The sequence below is a fragment of the Rhea pennata genome, chromosome 1 (genome assembly GCF_028389875.1).
Source record: "Rhea pennata isolate bPtePen1 chromosome 1, bPtePen1.pri, whole genome shotgun sequence".
Lineage (NCBI taxonomy): Eukaryota > Metazoa > Chordata > Aves > Rheiformes > Rheidae > Rhea > Rhea pennata.
Window position 1 is genome coordinate 208,757,048 of NC_084663.1, and position 18,981 is coordinate 208,776,028.

Sequence of the window (18,981 nt, forward strand, 5' to 3'; positions counted from 1 at the left end):
AGAAGACAAAGATTTTTACACATGTGCACATGCACACACATTTACTGGGATGGTTATCTCGGGCCTCTTCATTTATTTAGATTTACTTCTGAACGTGAATCATCAGCTACCACGGTCTAGACCGTGCTTTTACTTCCTGTGGGGCAAACTTCATGCTTCTGTCATCAACTCAGCAGCTATGGACTGTAGTTGCGCTGGGACAAGTGAGGGATGGTGCCCATCCTTTACATACTCAATGCATGGATGAGACAGTGGGCTAGCAAGATGTGCTGCCTATGCCTGAACTGATATTCACCACATGTCTAAGTTTCTGAAATTTTAAGTATCTTCTGTTTCCCAGCCATTTTGCAAAACCACTTCCCAAGTTTCTCTTGTTTTTTGCAGAATGTAGTCCAGGGACTTAGGTCAGGTTTGCCAAGAGAAAGAGGAGGAAATTACTTCAAGAGGTGCTGGGGCTGTAATGAAGAGTGTGTCTATCGTCTGCTTCCTATGGCACTGCCCTGGAAAGTAACTTCACTTTGTTGCTAAGCTGTAACTTACTGCTGTGAAAAATCTCAGTAAACACATTGGTATGACTTGCTAACTTTTTTTCCCTTAAGTTTTGTTTATCTCTATATAAATGTGAGCTGTTGTTTGGATTCTCTCCCTCTTCTAAATCTATTCAGGAAGCATCACAATGAATGTTTAGATGATTAACCATCCTTGTGATTATGCATGTAAAACTCTACAGACAGATTTTGTCTCCCTATAGTGTCAGTGATGGCTCCCAGAGCCATATGGAAGCGCTGTGGTCCTCTGCAATCTGAAGTGTTTTAGCACAGTCTGTCTATCAAAAGCAGTGTCCCTGTCGTGTTTCTGCCTCTGCAGAAAATTGGAAATGTTCACGTGGCTTCCCTGGAGCCCAACAAACCATCTGCAAAGACTTTCTTGGGATGGACAAAAGCCAAGGTTCTTGGACTGGTAAGACCCCATAGCACAACTACAGTTTATGCTCCACTAGCCTGCTTATACGCATGTAACTGTTACAAAACTTAGCCCAATGGCTAACATTGTGATGCCAGAAACATGGACCAATTCTTTAATTAAAAAAAAAAAAAAAAGAAAATAGAAAAACACTCATGATTATTGACCAAGATGCTGATGATACCCAATACTCAGAAGAAGAATTGAGATGAGGAAAAAGTGGCAGTGTTTGACCAGACTTAATCTTCCCAGAGGTTACTTGCAACTCACTGTGAATTCAAAACAAAAAAACCAACCAAACAAAAAAAAAAAAAAAAAAAAAAAAAAAAAAAAACAAGAAAGAGTTTCTGTATCCTCCATTCCTCTCACTTCCAGATTTCTGTTTGTCTTGTGTGATGGATGTGATTCTCTCTCAAGACATATTAAGAGCATATTTATCTTTTACTAATTTGCTTTAAGGAAAAAAGACAAATTATGCCTTTTGAAGAAGCCATTTGCTATAAAGTGTAAAAATGCTTTAATATTAATATTTTATAATAAAATTCATGACATATTTATAAACACTCTATCAAGCATTTACAACTGAACCACAGCTGAGCGCTTGGAACGGAATAAATAAGCAAGGACACAGCTAGTATGAAATATACATCTTAATTTTTATAATTGTGTGTGCTTTATTCTTTACACAAATGGAATGGATGCACAGAGTATTTACACATAACAGGAGTGTAAGCTGGATAGTGTATTTTGTAAACTCCAGTTCAGATTCTGAGTACCCCAAACTACAACTGGATTGAGAAACATCCTGCTAAAGAGACGCAGGTTGGCCAGCGTCGTCAGACAGAAGTGACATCCTGAACACAGGCTGTTGCACTCGGAAGTTCGGACTATCTGATTCAAGTTTAGGAACACAAATCTAGAAACTGAAAGGTTGCTATCTCGCTAAGAGCCAATAGTGTTGCTTTTATTTTTTCTTAAGATTTTTTTTTTGAAGATCTAGGTTTCTAGCTACCACCCATTCTCCGAAATGCTTTTGTACCTCAGGGCATCACTGGAAGTTGCCTGGGCTGTAGGTCAGGGACAGATGGTGCAAGCTGCCAGCGCTGCATGACAGATGATGGCTCATGTCTCGCTTGTGTCACCTTAAAGATAGATTTTCAAAAGGGCCAACCAGTGGTGGTATCTATTGCTCTTGGTGAGATGACGGTGGGGCTGAAGCCTTCTGAAAATCTGGCCACAGGATTTGGCCCATGGAGGTGTCTTTTTGTTCAACAGTTTCACAGCACCTGCCTCAAAAAGGGTCTTGGTCCATGACTAAGCCCTCTGGGTGCTACAGTGATAGGAACAGTAAATAATGAAGAAAGTGCTGAGCTCTTGTATAATAATGTGGCCTTGGCATTTTACAGTAATGCTATAAAGTAGGCAAAATGGAGAGGATACATATATGTAACTTCAGATGGTGTAAATGGAAGGAACTCCACTGAAATCAGTGGAGTGACCGTGATTTACACCAGCTGAGGATCCAGATTAGCTATATGTTGGATAGACTGCAGATATTATTCGCTCTTAGCTTTGATGATGGGTTGTGCCCTAAAATATACAGTCACTTTTTTAAAACATAATGATGACCTATTCTTACTTTTGAGCTAATTGACAAGATGTCTTATTTTTAATGGAACAGTAAGATACATTTATTTCATCAAAGCATGGGCCTGAGCACATGAATGCAGTTGCACAGTGAACCACATGCATAATATGGCAGACAAAATGTTCTAGAGAAAAAATGCTGAGATTAAAAGCTATGAACACTAAAAGACCACTTTTTGTGAACACCGCAGATTTTATGGCTTTAAATCTGCAGCTTAAAAAGAAGGTGGAAACTTTTGTTCTTTAATGCTTTTTTTCCCTACAAATATTCACATGTGTTGTCAGTCACTGAATCCTCTTTTCAGGATTTGAAAAAAGAATAAAAAATAAAATCAAAGCAAAGTACAGTTTGACTGAGTGATGATAAGCAAGTAACAGTGAAAGTGTCGCACCAACAATTTCTCCATAGAAAACTAATGTAAATAAGTAGGTGGATGTTGTATAACTAGGACACTGTTGCTGGCTCATAGTGGTTATTAGCTCAGGTTCAACACTGCTCTCCAGGATGAGGATTTCAAATTTCAGTGCGATGGAGAGATTTCTTACCCTCGACTTTCACAGAGTGGTTCCTAGGACCCTATCCACACCGGAGCATCAAACCATGTTAGCTACAAACACAATTACAACACAGAATATTTATCTAGAAACAGCCTTTACTATGAAAGAAATCACAAAGCGCTAGCATGGACAGGGTACCTCTACAGGAAGGGGGGAATTAAGCAAGAAAGGCTCTTTTACTGGTTTATGATGAGACAGTAAGACCAGTAAAGAGTGTAGTTTCACTGAGCCCTGTTACCAAGCTCTAAATGAGTCAGTACATGGAAGATGCTTTGTGGCAAGGAGAAATAAATAGGTTGTAATATTGCACATCTGCACAAAGCTAGTGAGATGTCATTGTGATCATTCATGGGTGGACAAAAAGCCATGTAGTTTTGGTTCTGCTTAGACCCTACAGTGCTACACACTGTGCCAGAACATGAGAAATAGCACCAGGGGTGTGATCTGGCACTTTTCCTAAAGGGTCCAGCATTTGCATTTGTCTCATGTTTAGATACTTGCAAGTCTCTTACATGGACAGAGAAGGAATCTGATTATGCTAAGCGGTGTTAGCACCAATATGGTCTGAGACGCCAATTGCTGTGGGTAGTGAGTTGGATATATATATATATTTTTGCACCAGATGTAATTTTGCATGAATCTTATGTTTCTCTTCCTCCTCCCACTACCACCCAGTATGATCTGAACAGCTGCGATGCAAAAATGAACTGCAGCTCTGAGAATGCTGTAACATGAAACGTAAAACATCAACACACAAAACAAATGGGTGTCCAAGTGCTAAAGGAAAGAAGACCTCTCACTGCTTCTCTTAGTGAATTGTTTTTAAATATATGTTTTATTTAAAAAAAAAGGAAGTGCAATGGCAACTCTAAACTGGAAGCACAAACAACAGACAGGGAAAAATAAATAATGTTACTACAGTAACCAAGGACTGATGGAAATATTGATTGTACTCAGCCATAGTGTTACTGTTCACTGTAAAGCACAGCACATGACAAAGCAAAACAGTTACTAGTAGAATAGTACCATAAAAGGCTGCATGCTGAACTAAGAAACAAAGAAGCAGATGTGACTGATTGCTTAAAAACAAGCTGAAAATTAGAATGAAGTTCCTGCTTTAGGATACTTGTTTTTTCAGGTCAGGTGGGCTATTTCCCAACCTGGGGCAATAGTATTTTGCCAGCATGGAAAAATCCATGGCTTCCAAAGATCTGGGGTCACTCTGTGGATTTCTGTAGAATATTCCAAAATCTGAGCTTTCATCCATTTATGTTTTATTAAAAAAAAAAAAAAAAAAAAAGTTTCTAGCCCTTCTGGTTACAAAGCTCTTTTGTAGAGTCAGCTGAAACCCTTGTTTATAATCTGCGCTGGCCAGGCAAGAAAAATAGTAATAAAAGAAGCATCAACTTCTCAAAGTTATCACAGTAGGGCAGGAAATGAGTGGCCTCCTCCGGCCACTGAAATGCCCATGTCGTTAACCCTGTCCTCACTGGTGGCTATTCTACAAATACCCAGCAAATTGCGCTCTCTATGGAGGTCAGCTGGATATACCTGTCAGCTTGACAGGGTGCAGAAAAGCAAGCTTCAAATAGACAAGTAACTGAGGAGTCTATTTAGCATTTGCCCTTAAAATATCCTTAAACGTTAGGGTTGCTGTCGCCACCAGATAACAAATATTGGACTCCTGCAGCCCAGTAGGCAGGAGACTGTGGGTTTTCTATAAAACTTGGTCCAGCAGCAGATGCAAAGGCAATTCAGTTTATGATTATAATATCTTTTGCAGTTGTTCCCTTGTGTGTCAGAGTGAAGTATGGTATCAGCATACAAAGGAAGGACCATGTGAAACAAGAAATATACCTCCCTCCCTGCTCCCTTTCATCCAAACTGAAATTCCACAGACTTTCCCCAAATCCCTCACAAATGTCCATTGCCTCAGTTTTCTTTTAAGACCCTTGGTGACTGTGAAATGAATGAAGGTACAAGTTAGCCTGTGATCTTCCTGCCTACAAAGTCAGAGAAGATCAAATGCTCTTAGTATTTCCCTTAAAGGAACAAGAAGAATCATAAAACATCTTAGGTGAGGTGTGACTCCCTCCAAGAGAGAAACTATTAACCGCATTCAAGCACTGACATTTTACTTCTGAAAAATCATCCATTTCAGTTTAAAGATGCATCACCCTTTTGTGTTCAAAAAAGGTCCTATAAGACAGTCAGTTCAAGAGAACTTTCCACAGGAGTTCATTATAATTAAATAGATGCAAGTAAGAGGATTAAACTGAGAGAAAAATAACCTGTCTACAATTTAAGGAATTATCTTGCTTGTCATCAATAATGAGTCTGTTACAGAAAAGGGCTAATGCAACTTAATGATCCTCTTTACATTTTACAGTCACACAAGGGTGTAAATATTTAATCTTTCAATTAATTAATCTTTACAAAATATCTCACAAAAACATTTTTTTACCTATAGAAATTAGTTTCTATACATCAATATATTTTTATTTTTATAAATTATTCCATCTTTAAGTGCCTTCTATCAATATAAATGATAAAATAGACAATCAAAAATTTTAAAGCTTTTCCCAGTTGTATCCCTCCTTGTCAGCGTAGGTATTGTGAATCCTCATACATGTGTGTGTCTGCATGGGAATGTGTTTGTGTGCATGTGCGATGTGAAATGCTTCCATCCTCTTCCACTCCCAAACTCCATTAAAATAAACTACACTGTTACTAGTTTCTGATGCAATAGTGTTTCCAAAGGGGAGGAAAAGAAATGCTTGACTTGGTTTCAGAAATCAAAAGATGTGCATAGTTATCAAAGTCGAGGTGTACCAACTACAAATGTGCAATGACAAGCTTAGAGTAGGATCCACCTCCCGGTCAAGTCAAAGACAGTCCTACCAATGACTTCAGGAGGAAGTGGACCTGGTTCTCTGAGTTTGATTTTGCAAGGTGCATGTGGCCCTGATCTAGCAAAATGCTTAAGCCCGTGCTTAGCTTTGAGCACACGAATAGTCCTACTGGAACAGATGGAACTGAAAGGTGTAGGGAGGGGTCACAAGTGACTCCAAGTCAACGGGCTAATCACGTGTGTAGAAATTGGGGTCAAGTGTTCAGCGCCTTGCAGGATCAAGCCCTATATGAGGTTCAAGAGCTGGGAACTTCTCTTTAAAGCAATCAACACACTGAGCTCAGCCATTGAAATCGATCAAAATGTCCGCATGGGCACAGTAGGTGGCCAGCTCCCCTTGACAGAGGGTCTCCACATCAGAAGTTTGTACCTACAACTGGTGCTTTGAGCACACAACAGATTTGTTTTATGTGGTAGAAGTCTTTTTGTTCCTACCCTTTTGACCCATCAATGTCCTTCATGGCTTCAAACACTTTGTGTTGTACATTCATCAAAATTCACATTGACTGCAAAGAACATAAATGCAACAAAAACAGGAAAGCCTCCAAATAGTATATTATAATTTTCTTCTAAATATTCTCCCGTCGTAATCAGAGGTGCAGTGGCTAATTTATAATTTTTCCTTTGAAGGAATCCAGATGAAAGGCCCAGATTGTTCTTCAATTACAAGTTTGCATTGATTATATATATCTTCTAAGCTATCTCCTTGGACAATAGCTGCAGTAAGGAAACATATCAATACTTTTTTTTTAATTGATACATTCTACAGCATCAAATGTCAACAGATTGTCAGTATAATCATAGATATTGATGAAATGAGAAGAAATAGTAGTACACAGTGATGTTGATTATGGAGAAGTCATACACCCTGCAAATGGCCACTGAGTCCAAAATGGTCACACCTTCCCATGAGAGAGATCCATTCCACAGCACTGAGCTAAGCTGGTTGATTTAGCTAGAAGCTCTCTCCCTTGGGAGGGCAGTGTGACTGGGAACCATAATGGAAAGTCAAGCTTTACGTTTCATTTGATGTTGAAGCTACTTTACTAGAGGGTGTGTCAGATGTACACTGTTCCAGTCCATTCTTTTTCTGTTTATTATAAACTCACTCTAGGCTGAGAAAATTAACTAGACAGACTCTGTGGGTCCAAGTATATAGGAACTGCAACACAAAGCATAGTGCCTACACTCATAAATTTTCTGTCCCCACAAAAGAAATCTGAAACTGCAGTGAGAGATCCACAGAGCATCAGCATGCGGAAGGACAACAGGAGGTCTTTACTGTGCGATCCCTAAATACCAATCTCAGAGCAGAGAGCTTACTAAACCAGTCCAAAGGAAATAATGGGGACCAGAGCAGGCCTTAATTGCTGCCCTCTTCCAGGTCTGGAAGAAGATGCTTTTCTCTTTCCCTCCCACAATCCACAGCTTGGGCTCTTGCCTTAAGCTGGTGAGGAATCACAGAATGGTTAAGGTTGGAAGGGACCTCTGGAGATCATCTAGTCCAACCTCCCTGCTCAGCAGGGTCACCTAGAGCATGTTAGACAGGGTTGCATCCAGGCAGGTTTTGAATATCTCCAGAGAAGGAGACTCCACAACCTCTCTGGGCAACCTGTTCCAGTGCTCTGTTACTCTCACAATAAAGAAATTCCTCCCCATATTCAAGTGGAAATTCCTGTGTTTCAATATGTGCCCATTGCCTCTTGTCATGTCGCTTGGCACTACTGGAAAGAGTTTGTCCCCATCCCCTTGACACCCTCCCTTCAGATACTTAAAGACATTGATAAGATCCCTTCTTAGTCTTCTCTTCTCCAGGCTAAACTCTGCTAAATTCTGCTTTGGTCTATACAAATAAATGCAATGGTGCAAGATTTTTTACTGACTCCATCAAAACAGCTTTGGATCAGAGAGGGAATTCAATTCATATCCAGCTAGTCCTTCAGGACATCAAATACCTGAGGTGTTGAACACCTCCCCTCCCCTCGAGTTTCCTGGAAAACCACAGGCTCAAACCATGACTCATTACTGCAGGCACACTATACTGGTGTGCACTGTAAGCCGGAGACAGAGCTGACTCACATATTCTGTAATTGCAGGCTATATCTTGGGAAATGATTCTTTTGAACAAATACATACCTGTAAAATATTCTCCAAATTCTTGTTCTAATTTAATTGCTCGATCATAGGTTTTCTTGGCTTGCTCCTCTGTAAGACGTTTATTCATTTCCCTAGAAACACAGAAGAAGTCATCAAGAAGTTCAGGTTCTTAGTACAGTTTGAATAAACTGTTCAGATAGCTTTCTAGCAAATATCTTCAGCTGAATTACAGAGCTTGGTACAGGATAGGAATTGGTGCAAGAATCAAGAGCTGAAGTTCTTTGGTCTGTTCATGAGCAGTTTCAGTATTTTAAACTCAATTTTGTTGTCATATAATAGACATCTATATTTTCAAGGTTTCCCAGGTCTATTTCCCTTTTCTCCCCTAAATTTTTGTTTTGAGGTCACCACTCTACACTTCCAAACAAAGTGAGGCCCAAACTTAGTGACTGCTAACTGAAATGAATGTGTGGCCTCAGGAAGTTAGTCTCAGGGCCCAGAGACCCTTGAGGTCTGAGCTATTCCTCAGGGTGCTCCTGCCTCATGAGCAGTAGCTATTTCAGGAATCTCCCAGTCTCCCAGATCTGCAGCTGGCTGTCTTGACTGAAGAAGACTTTCCAGACTGCTGAAATGGAAACTGGGTTTCAACTCATCTTGGGGTCATGACAGTGAAACCACAATTAAAGGCAGGATTCAGCACAGTGAGACTCCTGGCTCCACTGGAGAAAGCCCAAAGTCATGGTAAATCCCACAGGGACCACAGAAGAACCCAAACACTGTCCTTCAGAATGATTTCTTAATTCAGGTACAGATATGAGTTCGACATAAATGTTAGAAATCAAACTGAATTTTTTCAGCAGGAAGAGTTGGTATGAGTTGGTTACTTGTATTCTTCTCTTTTCTGGTCCTTCGTGATTAAATATATAGATTCGTAGTCCAATGTGTCTTGCAAACTCTAAACTGCAAAGTACCAATAAACCTAAAATATAGACACCACCAATAACACTATATTATTGCAAATGTTTTGTTATTTAGCAGAGCACTTCTTTTTCTACAGAGAAACTATTTAATAATTGTAAGAAATGAGTTGTCTTGCCCAAACATGCTCAGTTGTTAATTCCACTGCAGCTCGCAAAGAATCGAGCTCATACTCATTCAATGCCTTACACATATATGCCTGAGGATATGCAAATAAATCATCAGTAACAAATATACTTTGTTTGCTCTTTTTTCAAAGCATGGGTTCATTTTTCTTAAAATATGAGGGAAATTTTCTGAGGCAAGTAGACAGCATCCTGTATCCTACATAAACCTGATTTAATGTCTTGCACTAAATCATATGATTATGTGGTAATGGACTGTATATAGTATGACATGTGTGATGTGTGTAGAAAATTGTGTGTGTGATGATGCATAAAAAATGATCTATAAAATGCACAGCAGTATGAACTTGCTACAGCTAACTCCTACCTAGTTTCTGAAAAATGCTATGCAAGTTGTCAAAGATACAAAAATGTATTTATAGAAATGACCCTAAAGTTGTCTGTTTGTATACTAATCATATAACTGGGAGCATTGCTTAAAAAAATCTCTCTAGAATTGCCAGTGCAACCAGAAAGTAGACCTATAGAATGCAAGATAAGAAAGATTTATTTGAGAATTTATGAAAATCATTTGTGGATTATATTCAGAGGTTTTGGATTAATGTATGCAAATCTGTGTCATGCTGCTAAATTTCTAATACTACTAATTCTATTTATTGGAAGGATTGCTATCTAATTGAGTTCAGGCAGGCTTCTCATCAACTATGCCTACTTGCACATGTTTTTAAGTGACTTAACTCAGGCTCTATCTTGGAGTGGGACAAAGTACTGCAAAATTATATGCAGGCTTAACACATTATCATATATTAAGGACACTCAGTCAGTATTCTAGTGCTAATAACATCCTCCTCCTTCCCAATCTATTTCTGGTAAATCTCTGAGAAGTCTTCCTGATGGTCTTCGAAAATCAAAGGAGAGAATATCTATATAAATATAAAGAAGCCTTTAAAACAGCAAACACTTGAAACAAGCAGAAATTTTAATTTGATCTGCAGAACATAGGTTTGCCCATGGTGTAAAACCATGTGAGTTGTACTCATGCCAGTCCTGTGCCTTCAGGGGAGAGGATGGAATGTGGGAGGACGATGATGTCCATTTGTCATGATGAATTAAAAGTCTTGTCAAATAATGATCCCTTCTAAATTTTTCTCTTCTAGACAGGGACCTGCACAGCTGGTGAATTAAAAATGCTTGCAAAGAGCTATCCCTGCAGGCACCTTTCTGAGAGTTTTTCTCCTCTCTGAATGAGGAGCTCACCCAGGTGGCCTCTTCGCTACTTCCAGTTTTCATTGCTGTGATCCCACCATCCTCATCCCTCTAAAAAAGAGGTTGACCGAGGGGTGCCAGCAGGGACCCTTCTGGCATTAAACCTGTGCAGAGGAGTCATTTAGAGGTGAAGAAGAAAGGGCAGGATGATGGAATAGGTCATTCTTCTCCACATTTTTTTCCTTGGTCTGACATAGTTTCTCTTTGATATTACATTAACTTTCAACTTGTTTATACAAGCAGGAGTAATAGTTTCAGCAGATAAAGCTAGCATTACAAATCGATTTTGTACTAGTATATCCCCTTCTCATTTAAGAATTGGAATTTTTCTGTTGTGGTAGTTACACACATGAAACAAAACCAATTGAACACAGTTTTATCAGTATAAAAATATCCTCATTCTCTTCCCACAGGGCATTGATATACCACACGAAACTTCTTTGCAGAAAAATAATAGTATCCGTTGGGAAGGGGTTATACCCATTCATCTATGAACACCCTCAGACCATGTTGTTAAAACCCTTAACGAGGAGAAAGGGTTGTACAAACAAATTTCCATGAGAAAAATTAGTGTGTGAATTTACGGAGCATCAACTCATCAGTGGAAAATGCTTAGGGTAAAAATGAGACTGCTTGACCCTCCATGAATATGTAGAAGTCTGCCCTGCCTCTGCTATGAGGCAAGAGCATGTGCACAGCCTGCGAATGTGAAGTAGCCACACACTGCAAATGCACTCCACAGTTCACAGCAGAGCGCATAGATGTTCAGCAACATCCTGACTGATTTAACTCCATTGCCAAATAAAATAAATGATTTTCATGAGCAAGAAGCTCAGAATTATGTCGTTATTCTCAATGAAATTCTTAAAAGAAAATAATACCAGTTATATTAGAAGAGTTTTTATTTCTGTCAGAAACTAATTTTGGGTGCTGTTTGATAAGATAAATGCACATTAGATATATTAAGGAGATAAAAAGATTACATGTTGAGAGCAAGCTGCAGGGGATAAAGTAGTGTAGAATACCTGAATTCATTACTTTTTCTCATTTTTTTTCAGGAGTAGCTGTATTGTGTTTACATAATTTGTTTATATAAACCACATTACTACAAAAAATCCAAAATCAGTGCTGATCCACAAGTACCCTTGCTGTCTGAAAGAAGTTTGGATTTTAATTAAGGGTGTAATTTTTAAAGCTTTAATTAAGTCTAATTAAGAATGCCTTCTGTAGAACATTTGTAGAATAAACAATTCAAAAATTATATAACAGGTTTCACTTTCTTTGTCCCTACTGTACTGTCAACACTCATGCAGGTTTTGATTTAGAGAGCGAAGAATAGCCTAGTAATTTTTGATATATATCACTAAGGAAAGTTTTACTAACTCTGCATAATTTATTTAGTCCTAAATAGAAAACTAGCATTACTTTGTTTTAAAAGAAGGATGACTGTCCTAATGTTTTGCATCTACATAACACTTTTCATCCAGTCTGCTCAAAGACTTGATATTCTTGCATCAAATCAACCAAATATTTATTTTTTTCCCACATTTACTGTTGTATCTGATACGTATATTTTTTCAGAGTAAGGACCACATTTATTTACCTCCTTTTATTTCATGCTAGACGCAATAATGTAAGAAGCCTATGGAGAAGAAAACCACAGTTTAAAATTTTTTCTTAAATGATGAATCAATGCAGAAGGTAGGCTGTTAGGCAACCTTGTCCATTCTAAACAGCAAAATAATCAGAATATAACTGAACTGTGAGGCTGGAAGAAATGTTAAAAAGTCATCCAACCCAGGTTACCCAACCTTTGGACTGGCTGGGGCTGTTTCAGCACTATATGCTCTTTGATTCCCCCTAATGTGCCTGGGCATGCAACAGCCTCATCTCCAAAAGACAGGGCTAGAAAGGATCCTGCGATGGGGCATGTTAGCAGTCTCCAGCTCTGCAATCCAGTATTTGTGGGCATGCCTTCAACATAACCAGGCATGCATCTATCGTAGGAGGGGGATGCCTACATTTAATTTTTTGCTGGGTACATATAGCATCACCAGGTGTTTGCAGAACCTTTGGTGAGAAAAAAGCACAGAGTACCAAATTTCATTATTATTACAGTAACTGAAGTTGATAACTTCCTGCATTACCCTAGTTTCACTTCAGAAACAACTGATTGTAATAAATTTAAAAACAATTAATCATAATTAATTTTAAAATGAACTTCAAACACTGCAGATATCATTACTGTATTTCCTGCTCAGCCTCCTCTTCTCTAGGCTGCATAACCCTCATTCTTCTTCTATTTCCAGGGTGTTATCCTGAACTAGGCACAGCGCCCCAGCTGAGGTGTCATCCACACCACGTAAAACAACATAATTGTGTTTTGTGTCCCTACACAGCAGTGATGTTAATAGAACCCAGACTGACAGTAGTCTTTTTTGCAACAGCATTATCCCTCCATTCACAGTCCTGTGTGATTGACTCCAAGTCCCAGATGCTTTTCTGCAGTGCTATAGCTTAATTATTCCCTGCTTGTAGTCATGCATTTCATTTTCTCTCCTTTTGTCCGTGTTGAATTTCATCTTACTGATTTTGCTTTGAATTTTAATCTTATCCTCCAAAGTACTTGCAACCTTTCTCAACCTTGTGCTGTTCACAAACTTTATAAAAGTACAATCCAAATCAATGTTCAAGTGCTTCATGAAAATAGCAAGTAGTGTCGAATAGTGCCACAGCTCAAGAAATGCACTTACTGGCCTTCTGTTTTCCTCCCAGTTTACCAGTACCAATTTCAATGACTGCCTGAGAATGGCTGTGCTTGTGCTCTCTAGTAATTCCATCAGGACCAAATTTCTCTAGTCTACTACTGACAATACCACACGGAGATATGTCAAAAGCCAGAAAAAAAATGAAGATACACCACAGATATACACCTCGTGAGTGAAGGAAGTGAGATTGATTTGATACATCAGCTGCCTCTTTTAACCTTTTTATTCTCTAGGTTCTTATACCTTAGTTGCCGAACTGCTTGTTGTCTCCCAGGATTTTTATGAGTATTGAAATTAGGTTCCTAGTCACAGCATGAAACTGGTGCCTTCCCCTTTGTTCTTTTAAGTGTTAATTTTGCCCCTTTCCAGTCCTTTAGGTACAAACCCTGATGTAAATGAAAGGCTGACCTAATGCAGAAAGTTTGATACAAGTTTACTCTGCTTGTACCCCTATGTGTGCACTGTGACCAGACCCTACACTCCATGAGCAACCAAGGCTGGATGGCACAAGCTGTGCCATGTGATGCTACAAAGGCCTTGCTATATTCCCTGCATGTGTTTGGAAAAGTACACAGAGCACTGTCAGGTTGTCCTTTCGGGGTCCGTCAAGTACGACTGCATGCCCCAAATGTGAAAAGTTCAAAGGCAGCTTTGGCTGGTTCCTCTGGGCTGGCCACCCAGTGCACAGCTGAGGGCATAAATAGAGAGCAAGTCTTTGCTCTTCCTACCTCCTCTTGCTATTGATTTTACAGAGCAGGCAAAATGTCAGCTGGAGACCTGTGTTGTGCTATTTGAGACTGAAGTAAAAATGCTTGAAGGGTTTTATACTTACATCAGAGGCTCCCATGATTTAGGCTTAATGAAGATAGCAATGGGATAGAGTTGTGCAACTTGCAATCGTTTAATAGCATTTCCTGACACATCGAGTATACAGTGCTTGCCCTGTTGGAAAGAGATGAGAATGTGTTTATTTTTGCAGCGTTGGCTGCAGTTCAGCTAAAAGAAGGGAGGTAATTCTGCGACACAGGGCCCTGGAGCAAAGCCATTACTGACACACCAGGGAAGTGGGGGCTGGGGGCAAACACTCCACTTCTCTGCAGTATTTCTTTCACTTTGCTGCTAATATTAAAGACTATACTGAAGACATGGGAGCAGGCTGCTTTTTATTCTAGAGGTTAAACTTTGTGGGGAGAGCTGTTCTTCAGAAACATGGAAAACTGATTCATAAAAATACTAGGATGTCTACATTCTTACTGGTTAAATCAATTCATGTTTATGTCTAAAACTTCTTGTGTCACCTGAGGCATGTCATTAATATCTCTGTGCTTCATTTTTGCCTCTGTGAAAGCAAGATAAGTTTGCTTATCTGTCTTATAGAGGTGTCTGCAATTTTGCAATTATTAATGTTCAAAAAGCATTCCCAAAGTGCTGTTCTGAGATAGCTTTACAAAAGCTATCTTTTTTTAAAAAAAGGACACCATGCCTGTAGTATAGTTTTTTTGTTAGTTTCATTAGTTTCATACAGGCAGAAAAGCTGAGAAACACAGAGGTTTCTTGGTCCAAACCATGGAAGGAACCTGCATCAGAGCCGGGAGTGGAGCTGAGTGCAAAACCTGAGTTGGATGCTCAAACTAGAGTAACCACTGAGCACCTCTGAACCCCTCTGAACTGACCCTAAAGAAGGAAGGCTCTTTTGGGGCATACTTGAGGCACTGTGGCTACATTCGTGAACCCATGACACTACATCAGGGTGCAGAAAGTACCAAGAATGCTGTCTTTCAAAGTCAGACTCTCCACTCATGCAGTCATTGTAAGGCTAGAAATATTATATCACAATTTTGTGGATATTTTATATGTTGGCAGAAGCATCATGTCCAAGATACAATGGGGCAACAAAACAGATCGTGTTGCATGGGCAATAAAATTGGCATCAACCTACCCTTTCTGCCACAAATCTCACAGACTGGACACTAGTTCCATATAAATTATCATTGTACTGCCCAGCTTCTATAAATTTGTGCTCTTGGATATCCTTTTCCATTTGTTCTCTTGAAATGACAAAATGATAATCTCGCCCGTCCACTTCATAGTCACGCTTTGGCCGTGTGGTATCTGCATGAAACAGAGGATAGAAAAATCAAGAGGTCCATAAAAGCATTTCATGCAAACTATCTCAATTAAGGTTTGTTCAACAGCCAGTGCTGGGTCTGCTATATGTAGAAGTGCTTCACATCTCAGAGTGAAGGAACACTTTCAGGACGAATAGACACAAACTGCAAACACAAAACACATCCCACACTCTGAATCTAATCCTATTCTCCATTACAGTGATGCAAATGAATGGCAACTCCATAAATTTAACTTGGCCTTAATTATGAGGTTGATTCTAGTCTCATTTCTAGCAGTTTTAAGTTGATGGCATAGGCATCAGTTTAAAATGAACTAAGATTGTAATGTGAGGCCAAAATAAACACCTAACAAACTTTAATTATACAAGCAATAAATAATCAGTAAAATTCAGGGTCCAATATTACCTTCAGATTAGATAGTCTAAATTCCATGCAAACCATAAATTATTCCACATTTTTATTGGAGGATAATATGTTAGTAAATTGAAACATTTTACTAGTCTTTCAGACTTTAATCTGATTTAAAAAACTACAGAACAAGTGATTTGTGAACTGCGTTTGTAATTAGAAGGTCCCCTGTTTAGCAAAATGCTGGTGATTTTAAAGCATTTAAATAGGAAAGATAACACCAGACTATGTTTGATGTCACAGCATTGCTGACGAGATGGGACATCCTGGCACTTAGGGTCCAACATTCCCACATCTGGGAAAGTTGCCATGAAAGAGAAACCTATGAAACCTCTTGGTTTTGACAGCCAAGAGGGTTCCTATGTGAGCATGGACACCCTGGAACAGTAGCGCAATGGGCTCTGTCTCTCCTCCAGACAGTCAGCTGGTGACTGTCACCTGCTATTCTTCCAGGGATGAGTGTTGGGGTGATGGCTGCAGGAGGTTTGAAATGCACAAAAATTCTTTCCAGACCTTCATCATCTTTTTTGTTTGTTTGTTTGTTCTTTTGCCCATATCTGTTCAATGGGGAAGTCTGCTTTCTCGACTCAGTATCCTGATTTAGAATACTCTTCTTGTTTTAGAACAAGAAGAGTGACATTTCCAACGGGACTGAAATTCTAGTTTTTCACATAGTTCTGCAGAACAGTACCTCAGAAGTGCAGCCTCTGCAGAAGTCTTCTTTCTATCCAGTTCTAAAAATGGCTTTTGAGAAGCATAACTACATAAGGACACTGCTTTCATAGCAGTTCACGTTACGTGTTTCACCAAGAGATCTAACTTAGCCATAGAATGAAGAATAAAATAGTACTTACGTGGCACACACGACCCAAATTTATCAGGGAATTCAGATATCAAATCATCGTTGATCCGATCTTTCATAGGACCCAGAATGATAACTGGCCTGGTGTAGTTAACTGAACAACAGAAGGAAAAGCATATTTTGAGTGTGTTACTGGAAATAACAGTAAATATTCCCAAAGATGCACTAACCTGAGCTCTTAACTATATGTATGAAGGGAAATCTTAGGTGTATGTTTTTCTGAAGGGTAATTTTTTATTGTCAGGGATACAGAAATTGGAACTGAGACTGCTAAAGTTCAGAGCCCTCTGATAGTGTATGTATGTGTAGGCAAAAGACTATTTGGTCGTATATATAGCCGTTATTGGTCAACAAAGTGACTCCTAAATGCTCACAGATGGACTCTGTCATGAGACATGGAAAGGAAACAGGATCCCCCCCCACCTTTCTTTTTTTTTCAGTTACATGAGTGCATCCGCAATTAAATCAGGTGGGTTGTACTACAGTAACAGAAAACATTTTCAGTTTACATTGCTGTAGGTTCTCTATCCTGGCTGAGGCACATATCTCATGAAAAGGAAAATAATAAATGCATGCAACAATGATGCAGTAAATCTAAAAAATCTGCATCAATATTTTGCAGATTATTTAATGTATTTATTAGTAAAGGCCAAGAGAACACATTAGGGAGAGGCCTGAAAACATTAGGAAATGGGATCTAGCAAGGGAGACCCTCACATACATTTCTCAAGTACGTAATAGCCAAGGCAGCTGAGAAAAGGGAGCCATAGAGAATCTGGGGCCAGCACAACAATGCTTATGTCTCTTCTGGCCCTTAAAATGTAAAATGAAAAATTTAAGCAATAGTGACAGAAAAGCAGATGAAACTTACTTTCCTGCCTTGTGACAGGTTCATAAGAGAGGATGCAGTCTTCTTGGCCTCCTGATAAGAGAAGAAAGAGAAGAGATTGAAGCTGACAAGCAACACTTCAAATACTAAAATTTGATAAAGTGCTTCATATAGAGGCAGAACAGGTTCAACATTTCTTTCTGGCAATTTTCTCACCTGAACCATTCCAAAGTCCCTAATAGCTGTGAGGTTTGGAGACCTCTTTTTTACCTTCCCCTCCCTCCTCTGCCACATATTTAGTTTCTCTGTGCTGAAATGGGGCTTTTTTCAATGATACAGAATAGTTGTAGCAATGGCAATAAGGCTTCGTTTACGGATTTAATAGCAAGGCTGTTTACAAGGATATTGCAGAAATTTAAGAAGCTATTCTTGTGCTTCCTCAATTATTAAGGTCTTAATATGCTGCTGCAGGGCAAATCCACAGGATAAGCTGAACAATGTTTACTGTTAGAATAAATACTTTTTGGCTGATCATCCTTCTTCTACGCAAAAACCCCATGGTCTAGTTTATTCACCGCCTGATATCTAGATATAAGCTGTTTTCTGACCATTTCCCTTTCCCTGAACAGGAATGTCACAGCATCATATTTTATGTACTTATCCTCCCCCCACTCCTGTTAGCCAGAGGAGTGTCGTTGCTTCTCCAAGGCATTTAGGGAAATAGAGCAGAGAAATTTGTTACAAGACAAGAGTAATATTATATGGAACAGAAGCTTGGTCCAGGCTTACAGCCTTGATGCATCATTGTCCTCTTCTCTATGAGAGAGTAAGAGGAGTGAGGGGAAGATTCTTCAACCTATTGCATGAAAAAATTATGTGCATTTCTCTTTCTGGGTCATTGCTGCATACTCAGTAGCACGTAAGCTCTGTGGTAGGTTCTGTATATGACTTAGGCTGAGCAAAGTTTAAAACTATGATTCTATTTTTACTTAGTTTAATGCTTATCTCTCAGAAGATCTACACTTGGGATTTTGCTTAATAGAACAATTTAGATACTACAGAAGAAAGGGTGCTCTGATGGGTACTAGGGTTATTACAAAATAGACAGGGTCACCTTCATTTCATGTGCTTGCACGCACGTGAGTCCTCGTTCTGTTATTCTGGCAGGCTCCCGCCAAACCAAAGTGTGCCCATGCAGGGGAAGGGTGTTGCCTGGTGCCTCACGGGTAGGATTTACTTTGGGGGGATACAGCTGACCCTGAAGTAGAGTGACTGGCTAGCTGACTGTTTAGCTTAGCTGAGGTTAGCTGCCCTATGCACCACTGACAGTATTGAGAAGACTTTTAGTGAATGCAGTGGCAGCTCAGATACGCAGCTCGCAAATAGGCATCAAAATTTTGGTGGTTTAGTCTTTAATGGACTCCCACCAGAAGAATCCAA

At 39.3% G+C, this 18,981-nt stretch overlaps 1 protein-coding gene across 5 annotated transcripts in view; it reads right to left on the reverse strand.

Annotated features, from left to right (window-relative positions):
- Positions 1 to 3,980: 3,980 nt before the first annotated feature.
- Positions 3,981 to 18,981, reverse strand: part of LOC134135676 (disks large homolog 2) — a 740,305-nt gene continuing 725,304 nt past the window's right edge. For all 5 annotated transcript variants that reach the window (XM_062567370.1, XM_062567369.1, XM_062567373.1 and 2 more), the window contains 6 exons: positions 17,584 to 17,634; positions 16,705 to 16,806; positions 15,253 to 15,425; positions 14,146 to 14,255; positions 8,216 to 8,307; positions 3,981 to 6,796 (listed from right to left, as the gene is read on the reverse strand). In XM_062567370.1, the coding sequence (XP_062423354.1) occupies positions 6,690 to 6,796; positions 8,216 to 8,307; positions 14,146 to 14,255; positions 15,253 to 15,425; positions 16,705 to 16,806; positions 17,584 to 17,634 (635 nt within the window). In that variant the 3' untranslated portion in view covers positions 3,981 to 6,689. The remainder of the gene's footprint in view (positions 6,797 to 8,215; positions 8,308 to 14,145; positions 14,256 to 15,252; positions 15,426 to 16,704; positions 16,807 to 17,583; positions 17,635 to 18,981) is intronic.